General features: G+C 40.4%; 1 protein-coding gene across 7 annotated transcripts in view; it reads right to left on the minus strand.

The window, feature by feature from the left end:
* SLC24A3 (solute carrier family 24 member 3) overlaps positions 1-23274 on the minus strand; it is a 205225-nt gene that overhangs the window by 8372 nt on the left and 173579 nt on the right. For 2 of the 7 annotated variants that reach the window (XM_068675146.1, XM_068675145.1), the window contains exons 16-17: positions 14881-14946; positions 818-13861 (exon numbers count right to left, since the gene is read on the minus strand). The exons of the other annotated variants lie outside the window; for them this stretch is intronic. In XM_068675146.1, the coding sequence (XP_068531247.1) occupies positions 13712-13861; positions 14881-14946 (216 nt within the window). In that variant the 3' untranslated portion in view covers positions 818-13711. Of the gene's footprint in view, positions 1-817; positions 13862-14880; positions 14947-23274 lie in introns of those variants that run through there. 7 annotated transcript variants of the gene reach the window in all.

The raw sequence follows: 23274 nt of genomic DNA on the forward strand, positions 1-23274 counted from the left end.
AAAGATGGGTGTGTGTGGGGGGGTGTCAGATGAAGAGTCACAACCTTCTTATCAGGTTAGGTAGAAGAAATGAGAATTCTGCCACCAGGGCAGGCTCAGATTGAGCAGGGAAGCTCAGCAGTCTCTGTTCTGCTGGCACAGAGCATAAAAATGGCCCAAGTATTTTGCTACTTGAGAACTACGCCTTCTAACAAGCCCTCTCCACAGGTTATTTGCAATTTTCTATAGTGTAAACTGGATGCATCTGAACCTCTTATAAAGCACTTAGTCCTCATTACTATTCTGAGCATTACTGAAAGTATCACTTCAGGAATGACTTCAGAGGACTGGACCTTGTAACCACAGCTGGCTAGGGCTGAACGGTCGCAGGCACAGAATCCTGCCAGCTGGGAGAGTGACAATTACCTCATACTATCCTATGGCTTCAAAAATTGACTTATTTCAGTGCAGTAATTTCAGACCTATATTATTGTAACCTAACAGAAATTAGCTCATTAGCTAATAGCAAATACAATTCCCTCAGTGTTTGTTTCTACAGAGGAGTCTGACATGTACAGTTCACATGAGCCAGCTAGCTTCTGCATGAACTACTGTGGTGCACACAGCTTTACAGCAAATGTACGTTAAGTGGTGGAGGAAATATGAGGTATAAAAACTCTCTTTCATTCTTCCTTCGCTCCCTCTCCAGCTCAATGCTCAGGTCAAAAGAGTGGTACCAAGTATTCTCACAATTCTGCCAAAAAATGAATAAATCACTGGTATTGTGACCCACAGGGGTGTTCAATGCCTATGTCCAAGCATGCCCTGAAGTGTTAAGTTAGTACAAAGAGAGGATATTTTTATTGATAAACATTATATTGTCTTAGTGTAGATGTCTGACACATTATTAAATCAAATGACAAAACATTTAAAGTAATTCATTCTAATAAAACTTTTTGATATTCCATAGACAATAGTGCTGTGAATTTTGTTTATAGTATAACACATTAAAAACACGGAAATACAAGTTTCTAATTTCATAGGTTACCAGCAAACAGAGAAAAATGCATGCTTTAATTTCTGTTAAATTTGTAATTTACACAGGCAAGCAGAACAGCTATGCATAAAAGACTATTCTACAACAAGCTGTAAAACAAACATACAGAAAGACTGACCTTATAATACTCGTACAAGTATGACAAAACCATTGTAACTCATTTCAAAAGGTAACAAATGTTTTGTCTGTGGCTCCACCATGTTAACATTTCTAAGCTGACTTAACAAAAAGCTATTTTGAATAGAACTGTATTACTATAAACCACGGATTTTATTTTTTTTCCTGGCTGACTGTAAATAAACATATGCATTATGTGCATTCGCACTCAGTTCCACCTGCATTTTCTTCCTTATGGTCAGAAGTATCACACAATCTTTGCATTCGGATAACATTGTTTGATCCTGAATTGAACAAAAGGTGCTTGTATCAGTTGCTTTTTTTTTTTTGCTCTGCTTCCTGCAGCTTCACTGCACCATCAAGTAGAAAACTTATCATGCATGCAATTCAGCAAAATCTGTATGCTTTCATCACAGTTTGAAAAAGCCACAGTAGGGATTGCATTCAACTGTTTAAGACTCCAGTAACGTTACCAAACAAGTTTTCCACAAGAGCCCCAAGCTGTTAGCAGATCCCAAGTGGCTAGCTGCTGGGCCAGCAGATGCCTGAGCCCCACTGTGCCCACAGAGGGCCAAGAAGCACCAGGCCTGTCCGACTGCTGCACTGGCCACAGCAACACAGGACCATGGCCAAATCTTACTGAAGGATACCAGGCACACACTACTTTGGCAGACAACAAACAAAAACAAACAAACAAAAAACACAAAACGACCAAAACGAAAAACCAGAAACATCTTACTTCTTCTGCTTCAGTCTTGAAACCAAACATTTAATGTGAGGATGAACAGAATTTATCATTCTGCTAATCATCTTTTGCAAATACTGCCTGCATTAAGGGCCTAGTAATGAATCCCAGCTTTAAAAGGACTGGCAACAAAGACAATAGAACTGCTCCTCAAGGGAACATTAAACAAAATTCATTCCTAAATCTTCATTGCATGGCAAAGACCTAGTCCCTCTCTCAGGCATGTAGACTGCTACAGACATGTTTGCTCAAGTGTTTATGTAAGAGATAAAATGCACGCTTGTGAAGCTAGCATAAGAACTGAGTGAGAGACATTATTCCTGGTGTACCTCTCTCCCTGATAAAGGGATGCCATGTTTCTCACTGGGAAGAAACCCCTTTCATCAGGAGGACAGGAGTTGTAAAGATCAAATAGTATTCAGGTAAAGCACCGCATAAAAGCAATCCCTGCAGAGCTTGCCAGCATCCCAGCTAAACAGCAACCAGCTGTTTGTGATGCCATAGTACTCTCATTTGCACTTGCTCTCCCTGTGTGCAGTATAAATACGGATTCACGCTTGTGTCTTGTGCTTGTCATGTGTGTAAAAAAGTCCTAAGAACCAAGTTATTCCACAAACTTCCCGCTTTGGCTTCTTTCATGAACTCATCATATCGTAGTTTGAGTTCTCTGCTTGCTCAAACATTGTATAATTTCGTAACACAATTTTGAGATAAAGAAATGTATGTTACAATCAGACATTTTGATTCACCAGTGACATTACTGAAAGAAAAAGATTGTTTTCTGAAAATCCAGGAGGAAGAACTCATCTGAAGTCTGTCCTTGACAGTATGTGGAAGTTCACTTTATGCAAATCTTCACAAATACATGAATAATTATGAAAGATTTATGCAATACATTATGCAATCAGCCTTTATCTTCATTTAATTATTTTTTTTTCCTAATCTGAGAAATCCCCAAGTCTTTAAGAGGTGCTGAAGTACAGGCTTCCAGCTTCTGCCCCTCCTCCAAGTAAATTTTTATCTGTAAAATGACTCCACCATTGTTCTTTTATTTCCCAGCACTGAGCCCTACTGTAATTCACATTGACAACAATGACACATGATATATTTTTCTACAGTGGAGATCTACTGACCTACCTGAAACCAAAGCAACACAGCAGAAACAGGGAAGTATGACATCTGTGAGTGGTGGGCTCATTTTACTTCAGGATGTCAAGGGGGAGATCCTTGCCTGCTGTAAATGGTCATCACTATTATGAAGCTGGGACAATATATGTCAGCTTCACCCAAGCATTTGCTGGTACATGAAAACTGTTTTAAAGAGAAATCATTACATTTAACCAGAGCTGAATTAACATTAATTGTTAAAATGACCTGTGAAAACTGGGCAAGGGAGGATTATTTTAAAAAAACAAACAGGAACAACAACAACAAAACCAACAAAACCAAGCAACAACAACAACAACAAAAGAAAAAAAAAAAAGACCCACCCTATTTGTTCGTATTTTAAGAAATGTGAATTTTAATTGCTGAAAATGGTACCTCGTGACAGTGGTATTACAAACATGACAGAGTGAAGTAAGTATTTGCTATTTGTATATTTCTACTCTTGTGATCAAGCCGTGAGCATTGCAGAAGCACCTTTGGGTCTCTCAGTGTTACCCAGCTTCTCTAGTAAACTAAGTTACATGAAGCAGCTGAGAAGGTCTTGACACTTTTTGTGGCCACTCAGGAGAATGTTATAATGCTTTCAATGGTTTAATCTGACTAGTTCAGGAAAACCTGCTACGTGCTTTAGCTTTAGGTGGGAACTGAAATTAGGTTCCTAATACCCCTGCCAGCATCTTGATCTGGAGGCTCAACACTTAGTGAAAGATAAATAAATAAAACATAAATACTTCAGTGCAGAATTTCCCAACCTTCTCAATGTCTCATGCATATTGTTTTTTCCTTTTGTTTTTTTTAAACCTGTCTTTACATTCAGAATATGCAACTGGAATTTTGAATGAGTAATAATATTACTATTATATTATTGGATGTACATTTTTATTATTATATTACTGGATGTACAAAGATAAGCAGTTTAAACTTTTGACCTGCTGTATTGTAGACATACCACTGCCATGCACCATTAACAACACCTTGCTAATACAATGTGGAAACAAATAAAAACTCATAACCATCTTTTGTATTTATAAATAGATACATGTGAAACTACTTTAAATACTGATATAATTTAGCATCTTAGCAGTTGCCGTGACAGGGCTTTATTCCTAAGCAAATGGCAGCCAGTTACCACAAGGCTTTATTTTAAGAACAGTAGACATACCAGATGAAGTGTGTGTGTATATATATATATATGTATGTTACTTGAATATAAATCCATGTTTATACATTAAAAGAAAAATAAGGCCAAAAACCTGCCAACAAAATTACATGAATTTATGACTGATTCTCTTAGTAAAAACAGTACAGCAGAGTTTGGCTCCATAAAGCTTAAAGTGCCCACGTCAGATACAGAATCACCTAATTAGATCAATTATGTTTATTGCAAAATGAGTGCCTTTGCCTAACCAAAACTGCAAACAGGGTTGTATCCATATTGTTCATTTTGCAGCAGACAGAATAAATATACAGTGTATTTGTAAGTGAGTCAGGAATGAAGCCACTGAAAATATAAAATATCATCACATACAAAGTTCCCTTTTTCATCTTAAAAGACCTCCTGTGAAAAGTTTTCCCCTGTACTGTGTGGTACTGGTTATTTCAGTAGTTTGGGGTATTTTAAAGGCAGATGGTAGGCATACACTGTCTTAGAGTCTGGTGTTTTGAGCAAAGATATTCTTGCATTTTATCCCCTCAGTTTAATGGGTCAAAAACTATATCCTCTTTCTTTTAGCCCAGTGCATGGATCTTGTGTTAAGGAGGGAGATTTAGGTTAGCCTTCAAAGCCAGTGTTTCAGGTTGTGAGCAAGTGGAAGCAAAACCTTGCATTTTTGTAACAGGACAAAATTAAAATCCTAAGTAAACTAGCAGGTTGTTGGGTGTACAGGTGTGTCTGGTTTTGAAAAAGATTTCATTATGCCTCCCAACACTTTTACAGTATCTGTATATTTCATCTCTATCAGACGTCCTCCTATATACAGCATCCTTATCCCAGACAGATGTGCTCTCCTGAAACAACTGTACTCCTAGAACTGTTCATTGCACTGCTTAAACAAACTCCCATTGTTCTGACATCAACCAGGGCACTGTTGTGCAAGCACCTCTGCTAGACAGTGTTGTCTTTAGCAACATGACAAGGGAGCTGGCTGCAGAGGGTGAGCAAGGGTCACTGCCTCTTCACCTGGCACAGCTCCAGACATAGCACATCTGTATACAGGCTGGTGCCCTTGATGCAGCATGAGAGGGTGCACTGTATTTATAGATAACATGAGGCAAAGTCAAGCCCTCATCATTCAAATGATCACAAATGACAGTATTACAGGGTGTATCTTCTCCCTCACCTTCCCCCAGCTTCCCATTCCCTTCTCCCTTTGCTGTACAGCATAGCTGTCATTATCTTAGCAGTTGCTAAGAAAACTACAAGACATAATTCTAAGTCTGTAACAGCCAAGAAGGAAGTTTGCCTTCTGCTGAAGACTGGATTTGTTTCTATAGCCACAGTGTGGCATCCTAATTAGCCATCCTACAGAAAATTCACCCTTCTCAATAAGGACTGTCCTCAACAAAGTGAAATCAAGAAATGACATGGATGCTAATACAGAACCAAGTCCTGTAAAGCGTCTTCACTACCACAGTCCTGCCAAGAGCAACTATACCTATTTATAAATAAGCTGCACCAGGACTCAAAGACAGGATGTAAATCATGTTTTTGCATCATGACTTTCAACTTAATTTCAAGTGTTGGCTCAAGAGCAGTCAAATAGCACAATTCTGTTGACTTCTGAGGGGCCTGGAGACAACCCTTCATACTTCATAGTCTTTGTGCCTACACATGTGATTGCATGAAGCTGGGACACTACAGAAAACTACTGCTGTGGTATTTTAGCCCAAAGGTTGAATGCAAAGTTCTTTTTCTACCTCTTCCAAAAGCAAACCAGACCCTCCAATTCAAAAAATATATATAAATAAAATAAAATAAAATAAAATAAAATAAAATAAAATAAAATAAAATAAAATAAAATAAAATAAAATAAAATAAAATAAAATAAAATAAAATAAAATAAAATAAAATAAAATAATCAAGCCCTATGCGTGCTTTAGAAGCACAACAAAGAACACCTGCTGAGTTCACTAGCATATGGCACGCAGAGGAACGGCCCAGTTCTCCTTTCTGTGCTAGCAGGAGCTGCTGATCAGACACCCACAGGGTGCCACAGAAGGTATGCTGCTTACATCTCACCTGCAGGCTGCCCCAGGCTTGATCCATCTAGTTTGGTGAAGAAACTATGCTTTAACTTTAATAAGCTCAGCAACAGGTCCTGTTTGCAGAGGAGAGCTGCTAACATGGGCTACTGCCTCCTTAGAGACCCACACAGGAAAGCACCATCTCAAACTGAGATCTGTAAAGCCAAATCTAATTTCCTAAACTGCATCAGTAGTAAAAACCTTCTCAGTAGCTGAGTCCTGGTGAACAGTTTTTAAAACTTTGACAAAAACTTTTAGAAGTCACGTTCCTTATTTAAACCCACGGCACATTTGGTATGGGTTCTCCTCATTGGCGTTATTTGCTCATTAATCATACAATATTTCCTCCCTGCCTCTTCCAATGGGAACACTTTGCTGCAGGTGCTCCCTACAAGAGCCTACACACTTTGACTTTAAGTGCTGCTTTTGTCAAGCACTTAAATAAAGCCTGGTGATGCCAAAGAGCTGGATTCAATAAAGCGAGCTTCTCAGCAAAGCACCTAAGCATGTTCTTAACCTTCAATGCACTGACTTGTGCACAACAAGGTATGAGCTCCAAGTTAAGCAAGGGCTTTTGTACTTCGTGGACTTGGAGCTTAGGAGCCTGGCCATGCACAGCCTGACCAAGCATGCTGGAATGAGAACCAGGCCAAGGAAGAGGTGTAAATACCCCTGTGCCCCTGCACTGGCAGGGTATGACCTCAGGAACAGTGGCAGCGCACTCCCACCACCATGCTGCAGGAACATGCACTTTGTGTTACCCCCTGGACCCTGAAGCCAGGGCTGTGAGAAATGAACCTGAGCTGAGCGGTGCAGGCCATGCTCATTCTGGCTGAGAGAAAGTCAGTCTGTGGCTACCCCAACACCCTCACCCCATGTGCTACTGTTGGACAGTGGATGTTATTACAGGGAGATGGAGAAGACATGCTCTGGGACAAGAGCTGCATGGTGGTCAAGATTTCCCACAGACCAACCCAGTCATGGAAATCAGTAGCTGCACAGAACGAGAAACATCCCAGAGAACAAAAGCAAATCAGTGCTCCTGTTGTCCCATGGTTATTTGCCTTTGAAAACTTTGAAAACTGATAAGATCCTTTTTCACAGGAACTAATATAACAGGTCTCCTTCAGAGTTCTGGTGGTTTGCCTACTTCAAGGACTGCTTTACCCAAATGACCTCATCTGTTATAAATAGACCTCAGTGAACGAGTGAAGAGGTTTTTATTTTTCAGTCCTAAGAGCAGAATTTCCTACTGGTAATATCCCTATGATTACTAAAGAATGCTTACATTACAGGTCCTTCTCCACAAGACCTTTCTGCAGTGAACTCCTTCCATGATGAAATCTCTGTCTCTACAAAGTTAACAGAACTTGTTTCTTCCTTTGCTCAAATGTCTATCTGCTAGGAGACAACACTTATCAGAATTAAGGTTAGGACTCGGACCTATGGGAAATCTGTGTCTCTGCTATGAAAAAGGAGCAAGTGTTATTCCAAGCTAGCAGGGAAATATCAGTGACAAAGAAGTGTTGTGTACCAGCAGCCCCTTCTTCCATTACAGTATGAGATCAAAAAACATTCAGCAACAGGGATTACTCCTCTGGGAATCCCTGCTGTCTACTTTGTCTGCCAGACGTGCTCATGGGAAACCCACAAGGCAAATACTCTAAATCTGAGTAAATCTGTAATCAGCTACAACTGTCCTCGTGGGTTCAGTCATTTCCCTCAACTGACAATAAAAAATATTATGTGAAACTGTTGTTTTAAAGTTAGTACATTGATTTTTAGCACCATTCAAACTCTACCTGGTGAGTGAATATTATGTTGACAAGATTTGTCTCATTCTTTTGGTGTGGAAATTTTAAAAATTGTTCTACAAGGCAATTAGAAAAAGGGAAATAAAAAAATACCTAAAATATACCAGGATATAGTTATTTTAACTATACAAATACATCACAAAATCTGAAGCTTTACACAAGTTGTGCTTTTAAAGAAGCTTTTCTGAAATTAGATCTTTCTGCCCAAATTTCCCAGAATCATAGAATCATTTAGGTTGGAAACGACCTGTAAGATCATCAAATCCAACCGCCACCTAACACTGCAAATCCACCGCTAAACCATGTTCATAAGTGCCATGTCCACACCTCTCTTAAATACCTCTTGGTATGGTTACTCCACCATCTCCCTGAGCAGCCCGTTCCATTGCCTGACCACTCTTTTCATAAAAGAATTCTTCCTGACCTCCAGTCTAAACCTCTCCCCGCACAATTTGAATCTGTTTCCTCTTGTCCTATCACTTGTCACTTAAGACATGAGACAAAAACCCACCTTACTATAACCTCCTTTCAGGTAACTATGGAGAACAATGAGGTTTGTTCAGCCTCCTTTTCTTCAGAATGAACAGCCCCAGTTCCCTCAGACCCTCACGTCTTGTTTTTTAGTCCTTTCATATTCATGAATATTCAACCTGGATAACTCGGCCTAAATCTCTACCTATTGCAGGGTGGCAAATGATAGATTTCACAGCCAAGCTACATATCCCGGCTTGCAATGAAAAGAATTGCCATTTTCTTCCCTGACTGCTTTCCTGCTAATAAAGAAACCTTTTCCACAAGGCATGGATTTGTCCACAGCTGAGATGGATTTTGGAGATTCAGACCAACAACTCAGAGCAGATTGTGTGGAAGTAGATGCATTTATGAAATATGCTTCAGATTTGAGGCCACTAAGTGCTCACTACTAACAGAATATTCATGTAAAGCTCCTGAGAGGTGCTTAGTCACATTAATAGGAATTAATTTATCTATATTGAAAATAAAATAAAGAGTTAACTCATCCTTAGAAAAATACAGAACAACAGTCCTTACCAGGAATCACTGCCGCAAAGATGTATATATACTGACCTTACAAAAAAAAAAAAAGGAGTTTTACTGCTAATTTTGAGAGAGGTCAATTTTCACTCAAATTAATGAATATTAAAAACTCTCTTCCATTAAGCCTTGCATTATATATGGTACACTCATTAAGTTTATTCAAACTCTGTAGTTCCTCTAATTTGAAGCAAAGTCACTGAGGTCTTGAGGTCTTTCACCACTCTCCTTTAAAACATGGCTTTGAACTGATTCAGTTAAAGTTGTACAAAACCTAACATGGACAGTCTTACCTGGGTTTAAGTCTGTTATAGAGTAACTTAAGTTGGTTACCAGTCAAGTGAAACTTCATGATTACAGGGTGGATTTAAATCCAGCTAAGCAGTGTCCATCGAGATTGATTTTTAAAGTACATATTTAAGCAGTTTAAAATTTCCAATGCTGAAATGTTGAAATAGATAAACCTGATACTATTGCATCTCTGTGAGATTATTTTGAAAGGATTAGGGCTTTCAAAAATCCTGATATAAGAAACATTTGTCAATCAGCAGAAAGTTGTGGTTTTCTAAAAAGTTATGCAACAATATTAAGTTTACATTTTATTTTACAAGTATTAACGTGGTTATTTGGAAAAGTCATATAAAAATACTGTTCTGACAGCAGGATATTAAATGTTACCCTCAGGTTGCTCCACCTACATTGAATGTAGTGTTTCTAAAACTAGATTGCTGTTCTTCCTGATCTGTTTTGTCAAGGAAAAAAAAAAGCCAGTCATACATCTGAAAGTTCGGAATGAGCATTCGTTTTCACAGGCACAGACATCACAAATCCAAAGCATGCTAATTAATTTCAATGACACAGCTGAAGACAAAAAGCTAAAAACAAGGCAGGAAGTGTAAACAGAGAGGAAAAAAACACAACAAATTACATGAGTGAAAATCTCTTTTCGTGCAAACATTTCAGATTGGTGTTCTGATTGATAGAAGCTATCTACCAAAAAGTGCAGTACATCCAAAAATAAAAAAAAAAATCAGCTGTGGTAGGGACAAAAGCAGTTTTTGCAGCATGACTTAAGACTTCCTCATGTCATTTCATTCCACTTTTGAAATGGTGTCAAAGGAAGGCTACTTGCACATCGAGCAGAACTGCCACTAGCCAGGGATCGCATATTTAACACCAATCGAGACAAAATCAGGTCAGAGCAAGAGCTGTGGTGAAGCGCTGTCCACTGAGGAAAAAGCTTTTTCATCCCCCTTTGAAATGCTCATTAAGGATTGTATGAAACTGCATGGAATTGAAACAATAACACTCGACTGGTCCCAAGACCAGAGCAGCCTCAAATGTGAAGGTAAACGTTGCTTTCAGAACAGCAAAAACCCAAATGAGTCACAGTCATGTCCTGAGCCCAGCCCGACTCTGACCCCCTCCCGACTCTGACCCCCTGGCCTCCTGCAGGTGGGAGCAGAGGCACTGTGAGCAGAGGGGCTCCATGCCTCAGCGAGCGCTGGGCGCTGTGGCCCTTGCACCAGCAAACAAGGCCCAGCCACCCTCATGCCTGCAACTCTCAGAACTGAATGCCCGAAGAAAAAGAACCCACTCAGCTTTGCGAGGTAAAGCTATTAGTATGTTCTATACTTGCATGTACCTGTCTGTTCAAGTTCTGGAGATGTCACACAGGAAGGATGCTAAAAATTGCTTAGGTTGTTGCTGTGGGGACTCTTCTATGAGCTTTGATTATGCTAGCAAACTTGACAGGCTCTCATTTTGGGAGACAAAACATTCAGTTGGTCTATTCTGTTCCAAACCAGGTCTGCACCGGTTGATTTGGTTGCAAATCACAAGCACAACTCACTGAAACTGTCAACACAGGAAGTGCTTATCAAGTCATACATGGCACAGATAATGGCAGTTCAATGTACCTTTTGCTTCTGCTTAGAACAAATAACTCGCAGAATATTCTTGCACAACACACACATTTCAAAACAAGGTATTTCAGGTTTCACATACAATGCAAAGCTACGATATGCTACAGTATTTAATGCACACCAATAAGAAAGGTTCCTAAAAAAATAGTCACGCAGTTTTTGTGCCATGGGATAGGTAACAGCTATTTCGTAGAAATAGATCCAACTGGCTCCATTGGAGCAGCAGTATAAATATTCAAAATAGAAGTAATAATAGGCCCTGGATGTGCGACTTTGTTCTTTGTTTTGTTTTGTTTTGTTGTTTTCCTTCCCCAAATCTGTCCTTCTGCCAGCAAGGAAACACTGCTTTGGACTGACTGCATCTTGCTACAAAGAGTATAGCTGTGTGTCTGTGGGGTGGATTTTATTGAAATGTGCCACATTGCTGCTAACATTGTTTGATTTAAGGAAGTATTTTAGGCATTTTAGTGGTTATTATTAATCTCATTAACAAAGAAAGAAAGAAACAACAACAAAAAAAGCAACAAGATGGGCTTCCTATCACAGGCACAGTTAGGAGAAGGCTGCTTCAACAACAGGCTGCATAGCTCAACAGGTAGCAAGACAACTGTTTTCCAGAATGAAAAATGATGATGCAGACGTGTCATTGACTCTCTTTTCTCTGTCCCTGGGCCCTTCCTTCTTCTTGCCAGGGATCCACAAGCATGCTTTATTCACCAAGGCCAGCAGGGCATGGCTTTTTCCGATGGACTTCCCCAACATGCACAGTGCAACGGCTGCCAAAGCCTCCACACATTTAGTGTAACAAAGAAAGAAAATAAGGTGCAGAGCTGAATAGAAACCACAAGGTGTAAATATTTTGATTTACATCATTTTGTCCAAAGAAAAGTATGCCAAAATAAGCAAGTCCAAAAATGCAAATGAATTGAAAATTGGATGTCTGTAAATAGTATTTTTTTTTTAGTTGGAGGGTTCTTTCCTACTATGGTTTAGGTATTTTTGTTGTTGGTAGTGGTGCTTTTTTTGCTTGTTTGTTTATTTTTTTGTTTTTTTCTGAGACCTAGGGTTTGTTATACTTTCACTACCAATATTTGCCACTGTTTGTACCATAGACAAAAACATTCACCTAGCTGGTAGTATCTTATCACACTTCATAGTAGAATTTATACAAGAAAGAAGAAAAACATACCAAATGAATCAGAAGTGATCAGTGCTTAAAGTAAATACAACAGCCAGCACTGGCAAGAATCCACAGTATCAATACATATGAATGTAGTTGTGATAGCATTTCTGATGGGGTGGAATCTGCCTGCATATTAATACAGAATTATACAAAATTTAACAAGAATACTGGAACAATGAATAGTTAAATTTCCACAATAACTTAAGATCTGTGAGCGAGTCTGCATTGAAGATATTCCACATTTTAAAAGTGCCATCTCTCTCTCCATCTTCCTCCCTCCTAAAGGAGATGTGATGAATCCACATGATTCTTTATAAGTTCAACTGTTTTCAAAAAAAGACAAATATGTGGCCAGGTCCAGTGTATTCTTTAAAGAGTGGCAAATTATGACTTCAGTAACTATGTCTGTGCAAAATATGCCTCTTTCCTTTTAAAGAAACCAGTGTCTGTAACTCATTTAGAAAAGTTTTGACACATACTTATGTCCTTCTCAGAACAAATAAGACATAAACTATAGAATCCCCCCTAAACTACAAGAAGTCTGATGAAGCAAATAAAGTTCTGACCTTCCATGTCCAGGTGTAGATCACTAAAAAACAGGACGCCTCCTTGGTAGCCCTCCTGGGCTGGCAATCAAGCTATTGCTTGGAAATACCATAAACACCCTATTAATAAAACACCAACATTAATAGTAAAATGGTAGCAGTGTTTATCCTTTGAATCCACATTTACCTCACATTCCTCATCACACCTGTACAGGACTCATTATTTATGGTAAAGAGTCTGTCTGTTGCCTTGACAGTCTGCTTTTAATAAACAGTAAGTCCACTCATATGCTGAATTAAATTCCCATATTACACTGCCCTGTGACTTTTGGATTGTTATAGAAGACCCAAAGCTCAGAAGGAGAAGCTGAAAGAGAGGACATTGATCTCAGGCAATAAAAAATCACAACCAAAACAAACAACAACAACAAAAAAAGGGAAAAAAAAGCAACCAAAAAATCCCAGAATTCTCATTGAAAATCAGCCCCAATACGGTGTACCCTCTTCAGCATTGTAGCAATAGTCTTAAGTCATAAATTAGATTAGTCTTCCATCAAATAACTTAAAAAGGAATTGTAGCAGACCAGTTTTGCCTGGCTTGATGCCAGTTAGCAGCCAGTTCACCTAGAGTCCCAGTCACTGTTCAAAAACTGAGCTAGGAAATTACATGAATCTTGAAAAAAAATAATCTTCACATCAATGCAGGATTCTTCCAGGTTGTGGGGTTCAGGGAGAAGGTAAACTGAGATGGGGCTACAGGTCCTATGAACAGTGAACAGGATATACTTCACGACTTGGAGGTGCACCGCATTCAGGAGATGCCAGCCGTGGTTTGTATTGCACAGGTAAGAAGGAAGTTCCTCCTGACAGTCTGCCACCTGCATTAGTGATCTCTGCACATTGGCAAGTTCACAAAAGTGAAAACATTGAATTCTGTCATGATGGAGAAACACAGGAAGATGCCATAAAGGGAAAGGCACACACACCCTAGCTTCTTATCCAGTTTCCATTTGTTCATGTGGACGCCAAAAACCTAAAATAAACACAGAGTAAGCCACCACAGCAGGATAATTTTGAATAAAGTGGTAAATCCCGTTCTCAATTACAGGAGCATGAAAATGACTGTCCCCACACTGAACAAGATCAACTGGAAGCAATCACAATGTAAGTTAACTGCAAAAAGTAAGCTGAAGAAAATCTGAGTAGCTCCCCCGCAGTCACTGGAGCCACACTGACTTGCACCATGTTGATTGCTGGCCCAATGGCCTTATGTTTCTGCACTTCGGCAAGAACAATCCCATTTAATTCAACAGAAGTGCCTTCAAGGGCTAAATTCCCTTCTCCTCATTTGAAATACTTCAAGTGCCTCTCTGTATCTCAATCTAGAGCTGAACAGGCTAAGGCTGTGCCTGAATTTGTTTGGTTTACTAGAACACAAACCTCTTGTAGTTTACGCCTTGTGTCCATGGGAACTGTGCTGGTGTGCAATATGGAGGGCTGCTCCCCTATAGCAGCTGGTCTTAGGAGTTCGAAGATGTCACAAGGGTCTGCTAATCCTCTTCTCTTTATCGGTTCTAATCTACTTTTATGCTGGACTTGGACAGGTCAGGCAATGTAATCCACCAATTTCAATAAATGTTGTCACATCCAGGCAATACTTGTTCTGGCCTGTGTTGCATCTCTGAAAGTTTTCACACAGGGCCAAAGCAAACCGTACAATATTTTGTGTAGCTGTTCAACAGGAAAATGGATCTTGTTATGCATCGAAGGATCTGCTTCAACACTACCATGAAAAATGATTAGTGATTGCTAGTGGACCTCCCAGGGGTTATCCCATGGGAAGTACGCAAATATAAGAGCCATCTTGTGACAGTGATAGCTTCTGCCAAAAGCCAGACTAAGGTCTTGAAAAGTTTACAATAGGAGTGATCATTCCTATCTCTTAACAGACTTGAAATTGCTATTGCACCTAGAGATGAGAAAAGAACAAATGAAGGAAATGTCTATAAAATCACTCTTTTGGAAATGAAGAACAAAAGACTATATACATACTGTGACAAAAACAGATGCCAGCAAGAGACCAACAGAATAGATAAGTCCTCTGCTGTTTAACCGAATCTGGAAGAGAAGGAAGTTTATAAAACTTTGTCACAATTTCAAGCAACAATATTTCTCTCTGATGATGATTCTATAATCCTAAATTGCTGAATTGCTAAACACTGCTAAACAAGCTGTTAAAGCTAACTCAGACCATTACATTGCAGATTTTTTTTTTGCCAACTCTCTATTGCCAAAGAAGAAAATATTACTAAAGAGCAGTGTGATTAGGACCTGGTAGCATTTCAAACTGTTCCACTGCCACACACGCTTTGTCTCCCTCATATTGTTACGTCACAAAAATAAATTGTCTTTTTGCCAATTAACTCCTGTTTAAGTCATGTAAGAACAAGTGGGGGAAAGGAATTTTTTCATTCAGTCATCAGCTAGTGCTTCACAGTGGGGGAAAAAAGCAAGGTCATGCACAAACATTTAATTTCTTCCCCATTCTCACTCACCTCGGTGAAGGATGCAAGTCAGCCACCTCAAGACCTGAGCCTCAGCTGCTGAAGATCATCATGCACTGTAGCACAAAGCCACAGGCCAAAGGTTACTTAGTGCTAAGGCAATTAAGGCAGAGAGATCAGGTCCTCAAAACTGTGGAGCTATTTACCTGCCATTTTTAAGGTGTGCATTCTAAACTAAGGCACTCACCTGCATCTTTAAGCCCTAGATATGTTTAAACGCATGACTTTATATGACACAAACCTACAACTATGAATTAAAGCTACAGGGAGTAAGGCCACCTCTCCTACCCCATTCCCCATCTAGGATCATGTTTGTCCTCCATTTCCCTTTCTTCTCTTTGAAACTTGACCTCCATCCCTCTGGGCATTCCTGTTATTATCTCCAGTAGTATCGCTGGCAGCCTCCTCAAGGGAGCTCTCAGGGGAGTCTCTCAGGGCACTGCTGCAGGGGCTGCCTCCTATGGAGGGCCAGCTTCTCCAACAGGCAGCAGGGAGGCTGTGTGCTGCTGGCTGAGCAGTGCGGCTGGCTGAATTTTAAACCTGCAGACCACCAAGTATCAACCATTATCTTGAGGCTGTTGTCAGGTAATGCAGCCTGATGTGCTTCTCCCCGCTCATTCCATGCATCAAAGCCACATGTGAAGCTGAGTTTCAACTGACAGTTACCATAACTGATTCCAACAGACCATTTCTGTTCACTTAAGTTTCCTGGCTAGAGGTCAGTCTTAGCTAGAAATGGTGTATGAGTTATTTTCCTAAGGTGCTTTAGATAAGGACATTGCTATTGTTTGTCTAGGAGTTCTTGAAGTTTAGTGCTGGTATATTTTCAGTCAAACCACCCTGTGGCTGAGGTCGATCAACAAAGCTAAGCGCAGAAATCTTCCTTAAACAGGCTGGTGGCCAATTCTTAATTGGTCATCTTATTCTACATCTGTATATAAGGAAAAGCAAAAGCCTCAGTCTATTCCTGCAAATGATCTGCAGACGAGAAAAGAGTTCCGAGAATGAAAGTTCATCCACCTCAAACACATTTTTCTCCCTAACAGATGGATTTCTGTCTCATTCTTGAAACTGTTTTAGTCCAATAAACAATTCAAACTAGATTTTTATGCTACATTATTTTCTCAAAAGTCAACACAGAGAATAAGGGTACACAGTGTTATCACTGGCCACTTCTCAGTGCTGGCATCCTTTCAGTCAGACTGCTACCACAGTTATTTGCAAGAGAAGCATGGATTGCTAATGTAATAATAAGCAGCACTACAATTTCCTGAATGACATTGTACAAGACTACTAAGGCACTCATATAATTTTGCCTCACAGTCAGGAGAAACTGTTCACCTGGTGAGCTAAATATTACTTCCAAATCCTAAGGAATTATTTAGCTTCATTCCCCAAATGCAACTGAGGGGAGAATCGGACTTCCAGAGTCAAGGAAAGGATTATTGGTCCTGGCATTTTGCCAACCTGTGCCTGCAATGAACTTCATACACCTTCCCGAAGGTCCATACTGGAGACAGGGGCAAGCATGCTGCAAAAAGGCAGTTCTGGGAGGACTTCCCTCTTTACCTCTACATGCTTGAGATTCAGCATGACGAAGCATTGCTGTACTTCTAATACACCACGATAATCATGGATTTATCCTGTACAACCACTATACACTGGAATTGTTAGAGCATTTGTACTCCCAAGAATCCCACAAACTTGCCAAGATATGTTACTTGCTTAGATTTGCTGTTATTTTTTGCACATGAAAATACTGGCTTAAACAAATAGAACATTTTGCTTCACTGATTTTTGCCATAATATAAACAGCAACAGCCACAAAGACCATTTGTTCTTAAAGGTATTGCAGTGCGTCTTCAAGTCATAAGCTCTAAGTGTATGTATGCTCAGAGGAACCATTACATTCACATGGTCATTACATGAAACATACATACAATATTCTCACTAGACTGACCGTCCAAAGAAATCAAAGATTTGGATGGCTTCAAAACATGAAGGCCAATTTTGGCAGTAACTACCTAACTGAAGGTGAAAAATGTAATGATCCTACTGATAATGTAAATTGCAGGCTGTATGTGGCAGACAGGAAGAAGCCTATTTTTGTAGCTATGGAAGAAGTCTCTAAGGCAACTTCTACTTGCAGCTTCTATTACCAGTTCCATGCAAAACTCAAAGCTTTGCTGAAATAAGATCTGTTCTTGAGATGAGACATACATCACATTCTGACCCAGAAGACCTTTTTGTTTGATACCCTATAGTATAAATCCTTTAACACTAAGGAGCCACAGAGCCCCAAACATATCTGCTGCCTGCACTTCATCCACTCCCATGCATCCACTCCTTTCCTCCTGCTTCCACTAATATGAATGGTCCATACAGGACACCTAACCTGAATTTCCATTTTAGTTATTCTAAAGTCAAAAAGAAAAAAAAAAAAAGATGTCAATTAAATTCACTTCGTATAACTAAAAGAAAAATTTAAACCCAGCTCCCCTCTACCCCAAATAAACTGCAGCTGGCCAGAAAAGACAGATGCTATTTTACAATAAATTCCTGTCTGGATTTTGGTCAGAAATTTAGTTTGACTAGGACCAGTATCTGTAAAAACTGTCAGTATGCAATACATCAGTCGGAAAGGAATCTACAGGAAAAGGAAGCAAATGAAGCAGCTGGGATTATTTTAGAATAAAAAATGTCTGAAATCAAACTGAAGTGCAGCCTTCACTTCTCAATTACATCACTATCCTCCATAAAAAGAACAGGCATTTGGAAAGACAGTTAGTAAGGCCTGTGTCTATAGTTTGCTGAAGACAGTGCTTCCAAAGATGTTTAGGGATGCTTTCTTTGGATTATCTGCAAGGCCATTCTTTGGAAGTCTTTCACAGGAATAGGAGTTGCTGTTAAGGATTATTCAAAATTAGAAAGTGTATGCTAATTATGTATGACAGGTTTATGAATGTACCAGTAACACGTGTCATGCTGACACCATGAAGGCAAAGCAAATGCAGCAACCCCGTGTGGAATTGCACTGCAAGACTTTAGTTTTGCTGCAGGTTAAGTTTTCAGCCCCCTCTTTACTTAACTAGCAATACTCCTGGCCTGGGATCAAGCCCAGCTCTCACTGTTGGCCAAAAGTATTAGCTATTAATTAACGTAAATTACAACTTTCCTTTATGAGGCTTAACTAGTCCTACAGAAATAAAGTATTTCATGTGAGGAGTGAAAGGATGTTTTCTAATGCAGTTTTCACTTTCTGCAGGGCAAAAATCAGACAATTTATTAAGATCATTGCCTTTTTTCAGATTACCTCACTCTGCCACTGGACAGCAGGATTAAAACCCTTCCACATACATAGTAGAGGGTGGTTTCCTTGGGGGGAAAAATGCTAGCTGTGGAATGTGCTTTGACAGGAGGTTCATTTGGCTGAAATAGATACATATCACAGCTGTACTTTCTGGAAGAAAAAGTGCAACTCTTTGGGTACGAAACCTTGTTGGTGAGCTCACAGGGTGATAAAAGCTGTGCAGAATTCCAGTTGCTTCTGCAATGGCTTAAGGGGTAGTGCACACATGGCATCTCCCTGCTATGCCATGGAACAGGCAGAAAGGGGACATAAGAAGACAGACAGCAGGTGATACAGGTTATAAAGCAATGAAAAATGAATGAACAACAGCAGAAAGATAGCTGGAGCAAACTGACAGTGATATAAGGGCCTGTCCTCACAGCAGATTTGCCGTGGGAGGGCTGTGAGATGGTATCCATGGATGGGCGCTGGGTGCAACTCCAGATGCGCTGGATTTGCAGTACACGTATGGCACAGTGCTACTTTCTGAACATACAAATGTCCAATTAATCTGGCTTGCCACCTGTGTGCAGAGCACCTGTGGGTAGTTAGGGTCTGGCGGCCGGAAGATGTGGCGCTGTACGGAAAGGTGGAGCCCCTCCCTTGATGGGCAGTAGTGCATGGTCTGTGATGTAAGCAAGAGGAAGTGACACTATGGGCCTCGGCTATATAACCCCATGGGACTCGACAATAAATGCCATTTGCCATCCACCACATTGGTGTCTGTGAGCTGATGGACCGAGCGGCCTGGGGTTGGTCGCCGTGCCGTTCCTGCACCAGGTCGCCACTGCGCCCTGAAAGGAAACAGCACCTCTGCATGGTGTGTGCAGAGAATCCAACAGCATATGGTTCAGTAGGTCTGACCTCACTGGACTTTGGCACATGTAGAGATGGCAGAATTCAGGCACTGTGCCCAGGGGCTCTTGCTTTATTTCAGGCAGCTGTGTTTTGAGATTCTTGCAGACTTTATAGCACATACAGAGAATGAAAGCTGTCTGGGTCTGATCAAGTCCAACGTGAAATGATAGTCTGATCTTTGAGGGATGTTTTTTGCTAAATATACTAATATAAAATATACTAATATAAATATTCCAATGAATAAAGATCTCCTGGGAGTCACCTGAAACTCACTGCCAAGTTTTTTGATGGCTGCAGCCAGAAAATTTGGAGATGATCTCTAGTAAGTCTTGCACTGGTAGTTTGAGGGATTTCCAGTGTCAGCTCTCCACTCTGCCAGCACTGACTTTCCTGACATACAGGTGACAGAAGTATGTCCTCACTTTAGAGCAGTCCCCACTTACCATAGCTGAGGGAGAAAGGCGTGAGCAAATAGCCCACCCTGTTCAGGGTACAAGCACATATTCGCTTCTAAAAAATCTGCTACTGGGCATTGAAGTATTTAATTATTGCAGGAAGAATAACCAGAGGACCTCTGTCAAAGCTGTTGGCTAGGCATAGACTAGCTTGGGAAATAGAAAGATAATGGAAAGCCTCAAATTTTAAGAAAAACAGTATTTAACTTCAACATACAATGTTGTTGCTCATCTAATGCCAAAAAAGAGAGCATACACTTTCAAACGAGCCAGGTTCAGATTTGCTCCAAGTCTGCTTTGACTCTGGAAAGTATTGCACTAATTGGTGCATAGCTGGGGTGGCTCATCAGAGCAAGAAGGCAGGTATAACAGCTTCCAACTGTTTTCTCCTACCTGATGACATGCTAAAGGTTTTCCTGCAATCCCCTTCTGTTTAGGCCTACATTAATGCCATCTGTCCACAGCAAGAACTGCAATCACAAAAGTCATACAAGTAAGCGTGCTGCTTTTTTAACTCCCTCTCCAGCTCTGGTAGCCTCTCACCATTTTCTAATCTAATGCCCATCTATCCATTTAAAAAAGAAACCAAATGGAACTATAAACTGCTTTATACTGTATTGTTTAGTAGTTTTGAGATAGTTAAATTCAAATTAGACTGAATGGCCACTGTTCACTTATTTCTTCTTCCTCTCATTTTAGTTCTACATTTGCCTAAAGGGTCTCTTTTTTTCTGTGATTGACTTTGGAGTACCTGCTCCTGATTTACAAACCTCCCATAAGCCTACAGCTCTGGAAATACCGTTTCAACTGATGAACTATTCCCATGTCACTGATTATCGGTGCAACCTTTTAACTGTGAGCTCAGAGACCCTGAAATCTGGTAGAAAAGCTTAAGAAAAATATTTCTTTGATCTGTCAAATTAGGCTACAAATCAATCAAGCAGCCTTCTCATGAGACAAGTAGTATTTCCTGCAAGACACAATGGGATAGCTTTTCTTAGGGTACATGACAACGTGTGAGCTCAGGAAAAACAAGGCTAGCAAAACTTTCAAAACTCACAGTAAGTATAAAAGGACTTAATTTCAGGTTTTAGCAAAGAGCAGAAAAATGGCCTCGATGGAATCTTCTTAATTATGGAAGAGAAGGCTCAATTCTCTGTTTAAAAATAGGAAATGCTTCTTCCCCTGGAGAGAACTGTCTGCAAGTGAAGCATTTGCTTGTACCGCAAGCAGGAAAAACCAACATTCCCAAACTCTCCTTTGAGGTTTGGCTTGTATCTAGCAGCTAAAGCAGACCAGAAGAACTCTCAGCTTTGACTGATCACACACGAAAGACTTGCAAGTTCAAAACCTACTCTGTTTGAACTTAAATGGAGGCTATCTCCCTGTCTCTTGTGTAGCAAACACAAAGACGTTGCCACTGATCCCAGCCATTCTGAGACAGCATTTGTAGGCAACAAGGAACTGAGGCTGAAGGAGGAAAAACAATGGAAATAAAATCAATGTGATTCCATTCTTCAGTTTCCCTTCAATTCCTGGCAACTGCTGAAGAGAAAACAAAGAACTAGTGCCAAAATCCAAAATGGTTTTGCTCCAACGTCCAAAAATGAGAGAGATTACCTCATTCAGGAATATTAAAAGGACTCTACTAAGTTTCCAGTACCTCAGCTGCAATAAACACAGGTCCTAAATCTGTTTGAGGATCCTTTTCCTGCAGTGTCCTTGCCTGACAGTGGAAAATTCAGTGTAAAATCCTGCATTCCTCACATCTTGCCATAAGACCAAACTGAAACTTCGCAAACTGGAACTTCAGACAGGTGCTGCATTCCTGTGTGTTTAAATGGTGCTTCCTTCCTGAAGCTCTTCTGAGACACCTGAGAAAGCATTCTTGCTTTATCACACAATTCACTTTGAAGAGGGTATACACCCTGGAGTATGCAACACTGAGTGCTGCATATAGACAATATATTAAGCAAGAAATGCATGAGTTACAGTCAGAGGAAATTCCTCTGTTGTTAGGAGCTTTGTAGGGGATCAGGCACTTTTGCTCTGATACAGAATAATCATCCTATACTCCCTGTCTGGGGAGCAATGGGATTCAATACATTAAAACTATTACAGGAAGTTGGAGAGATTGGTTACAAGCCTCAGTGTGCACATGGTGCTATGCCCATCTACAGGCTTTTGGGATCTGACAATAAATTAATCCCTTAATACTTGCTGAGCTGCATACTGCTGCTGCAGTGGTACCATCACATTGCACAGGCTACTGTGAAAGCTAGAAAGAGCCTGGCATTGCAGTCAGGTGTGCACATGGCACCCCAGCAAAGGGGGAGGCGTAACATGCACTGCAGTGCAGGTTAATGCTGGGGGGAAGCAGGGACCCCTGCTGATACTCAGCATCACCATGTTAGTGGTTGCCCTGATGACTGACAGAGACATTGAACCTATCCTCCCTTCTTTTTCTAAGGATTCAACGTGGTCTATATGCAGATACCTGGGCAAAAATGGGGCAGGGAGCAGATACACAGGTATTTGCTGTGAGGAGGTGAAGGCCAGCTTGGGCTTAATTTCCTGTGATTCATCACCGTGCCCTGGAATTAAAACAGTGAATAGCAAACTGGCCAGCAAGTAGCAAACCAGTAAAGTTCGCTTACTTGCTCAATGAGTTTCTCTCAAGTGTCCACTTACCTCTGGATTCTCTGATTTCTAACAAGGCTCACAATGGGACTACTCCTCCTCTTTTTATGGATAGGCATATGAGCGTACTTACAAATGCAGATGTGAGCAAATGAACCTGGCTGTTTATCCTTAAGCTAAAATTCCCACTCCCTAAAATACTCCTGGCTTTTGTCTGTTTAATGGCTTTGCATCCAAACAAAAAATCCAGAGGAAGGCAATTGGATAGAAGACACAGAGTAAATGTCCCTCCACAGGATTACAGACTTGGCAACATGTCCAGGATTCAGAGCTGGAAGAGATGAGAAAGCGAACTTTTTCAAAGGTCTGTCTAGGTCTAGAGGGATGCTGCTTTTTCTCTGAAAGCCCTGCTGGCATGCTAGATGAGCTACACTACGTAACATCAGGTCAGAGCTGCAGCAGGAGGGTGGCCAAGTGACCTCTGAGTAGCAGAGATGGAAGCTCCAGTGGGAAGCACACAGGGAAGGCAGAACTATTGCCTAAACATCAATGGGTGTCCAGAAAACAATAGGACTCTTTA

The sequence above is a fragment of the Anas acuta genome, chromosome 3, assembly GCF_963932015.1.
Source record: "Anas acuta chromosome 3, bAnaAcu1.1, whole genome shotgun sequence".
NCBI lineage: Eukaryota > Metazoa > Chordata > Aves > Anseriformes > Anatidae > Anas > Anas acuta.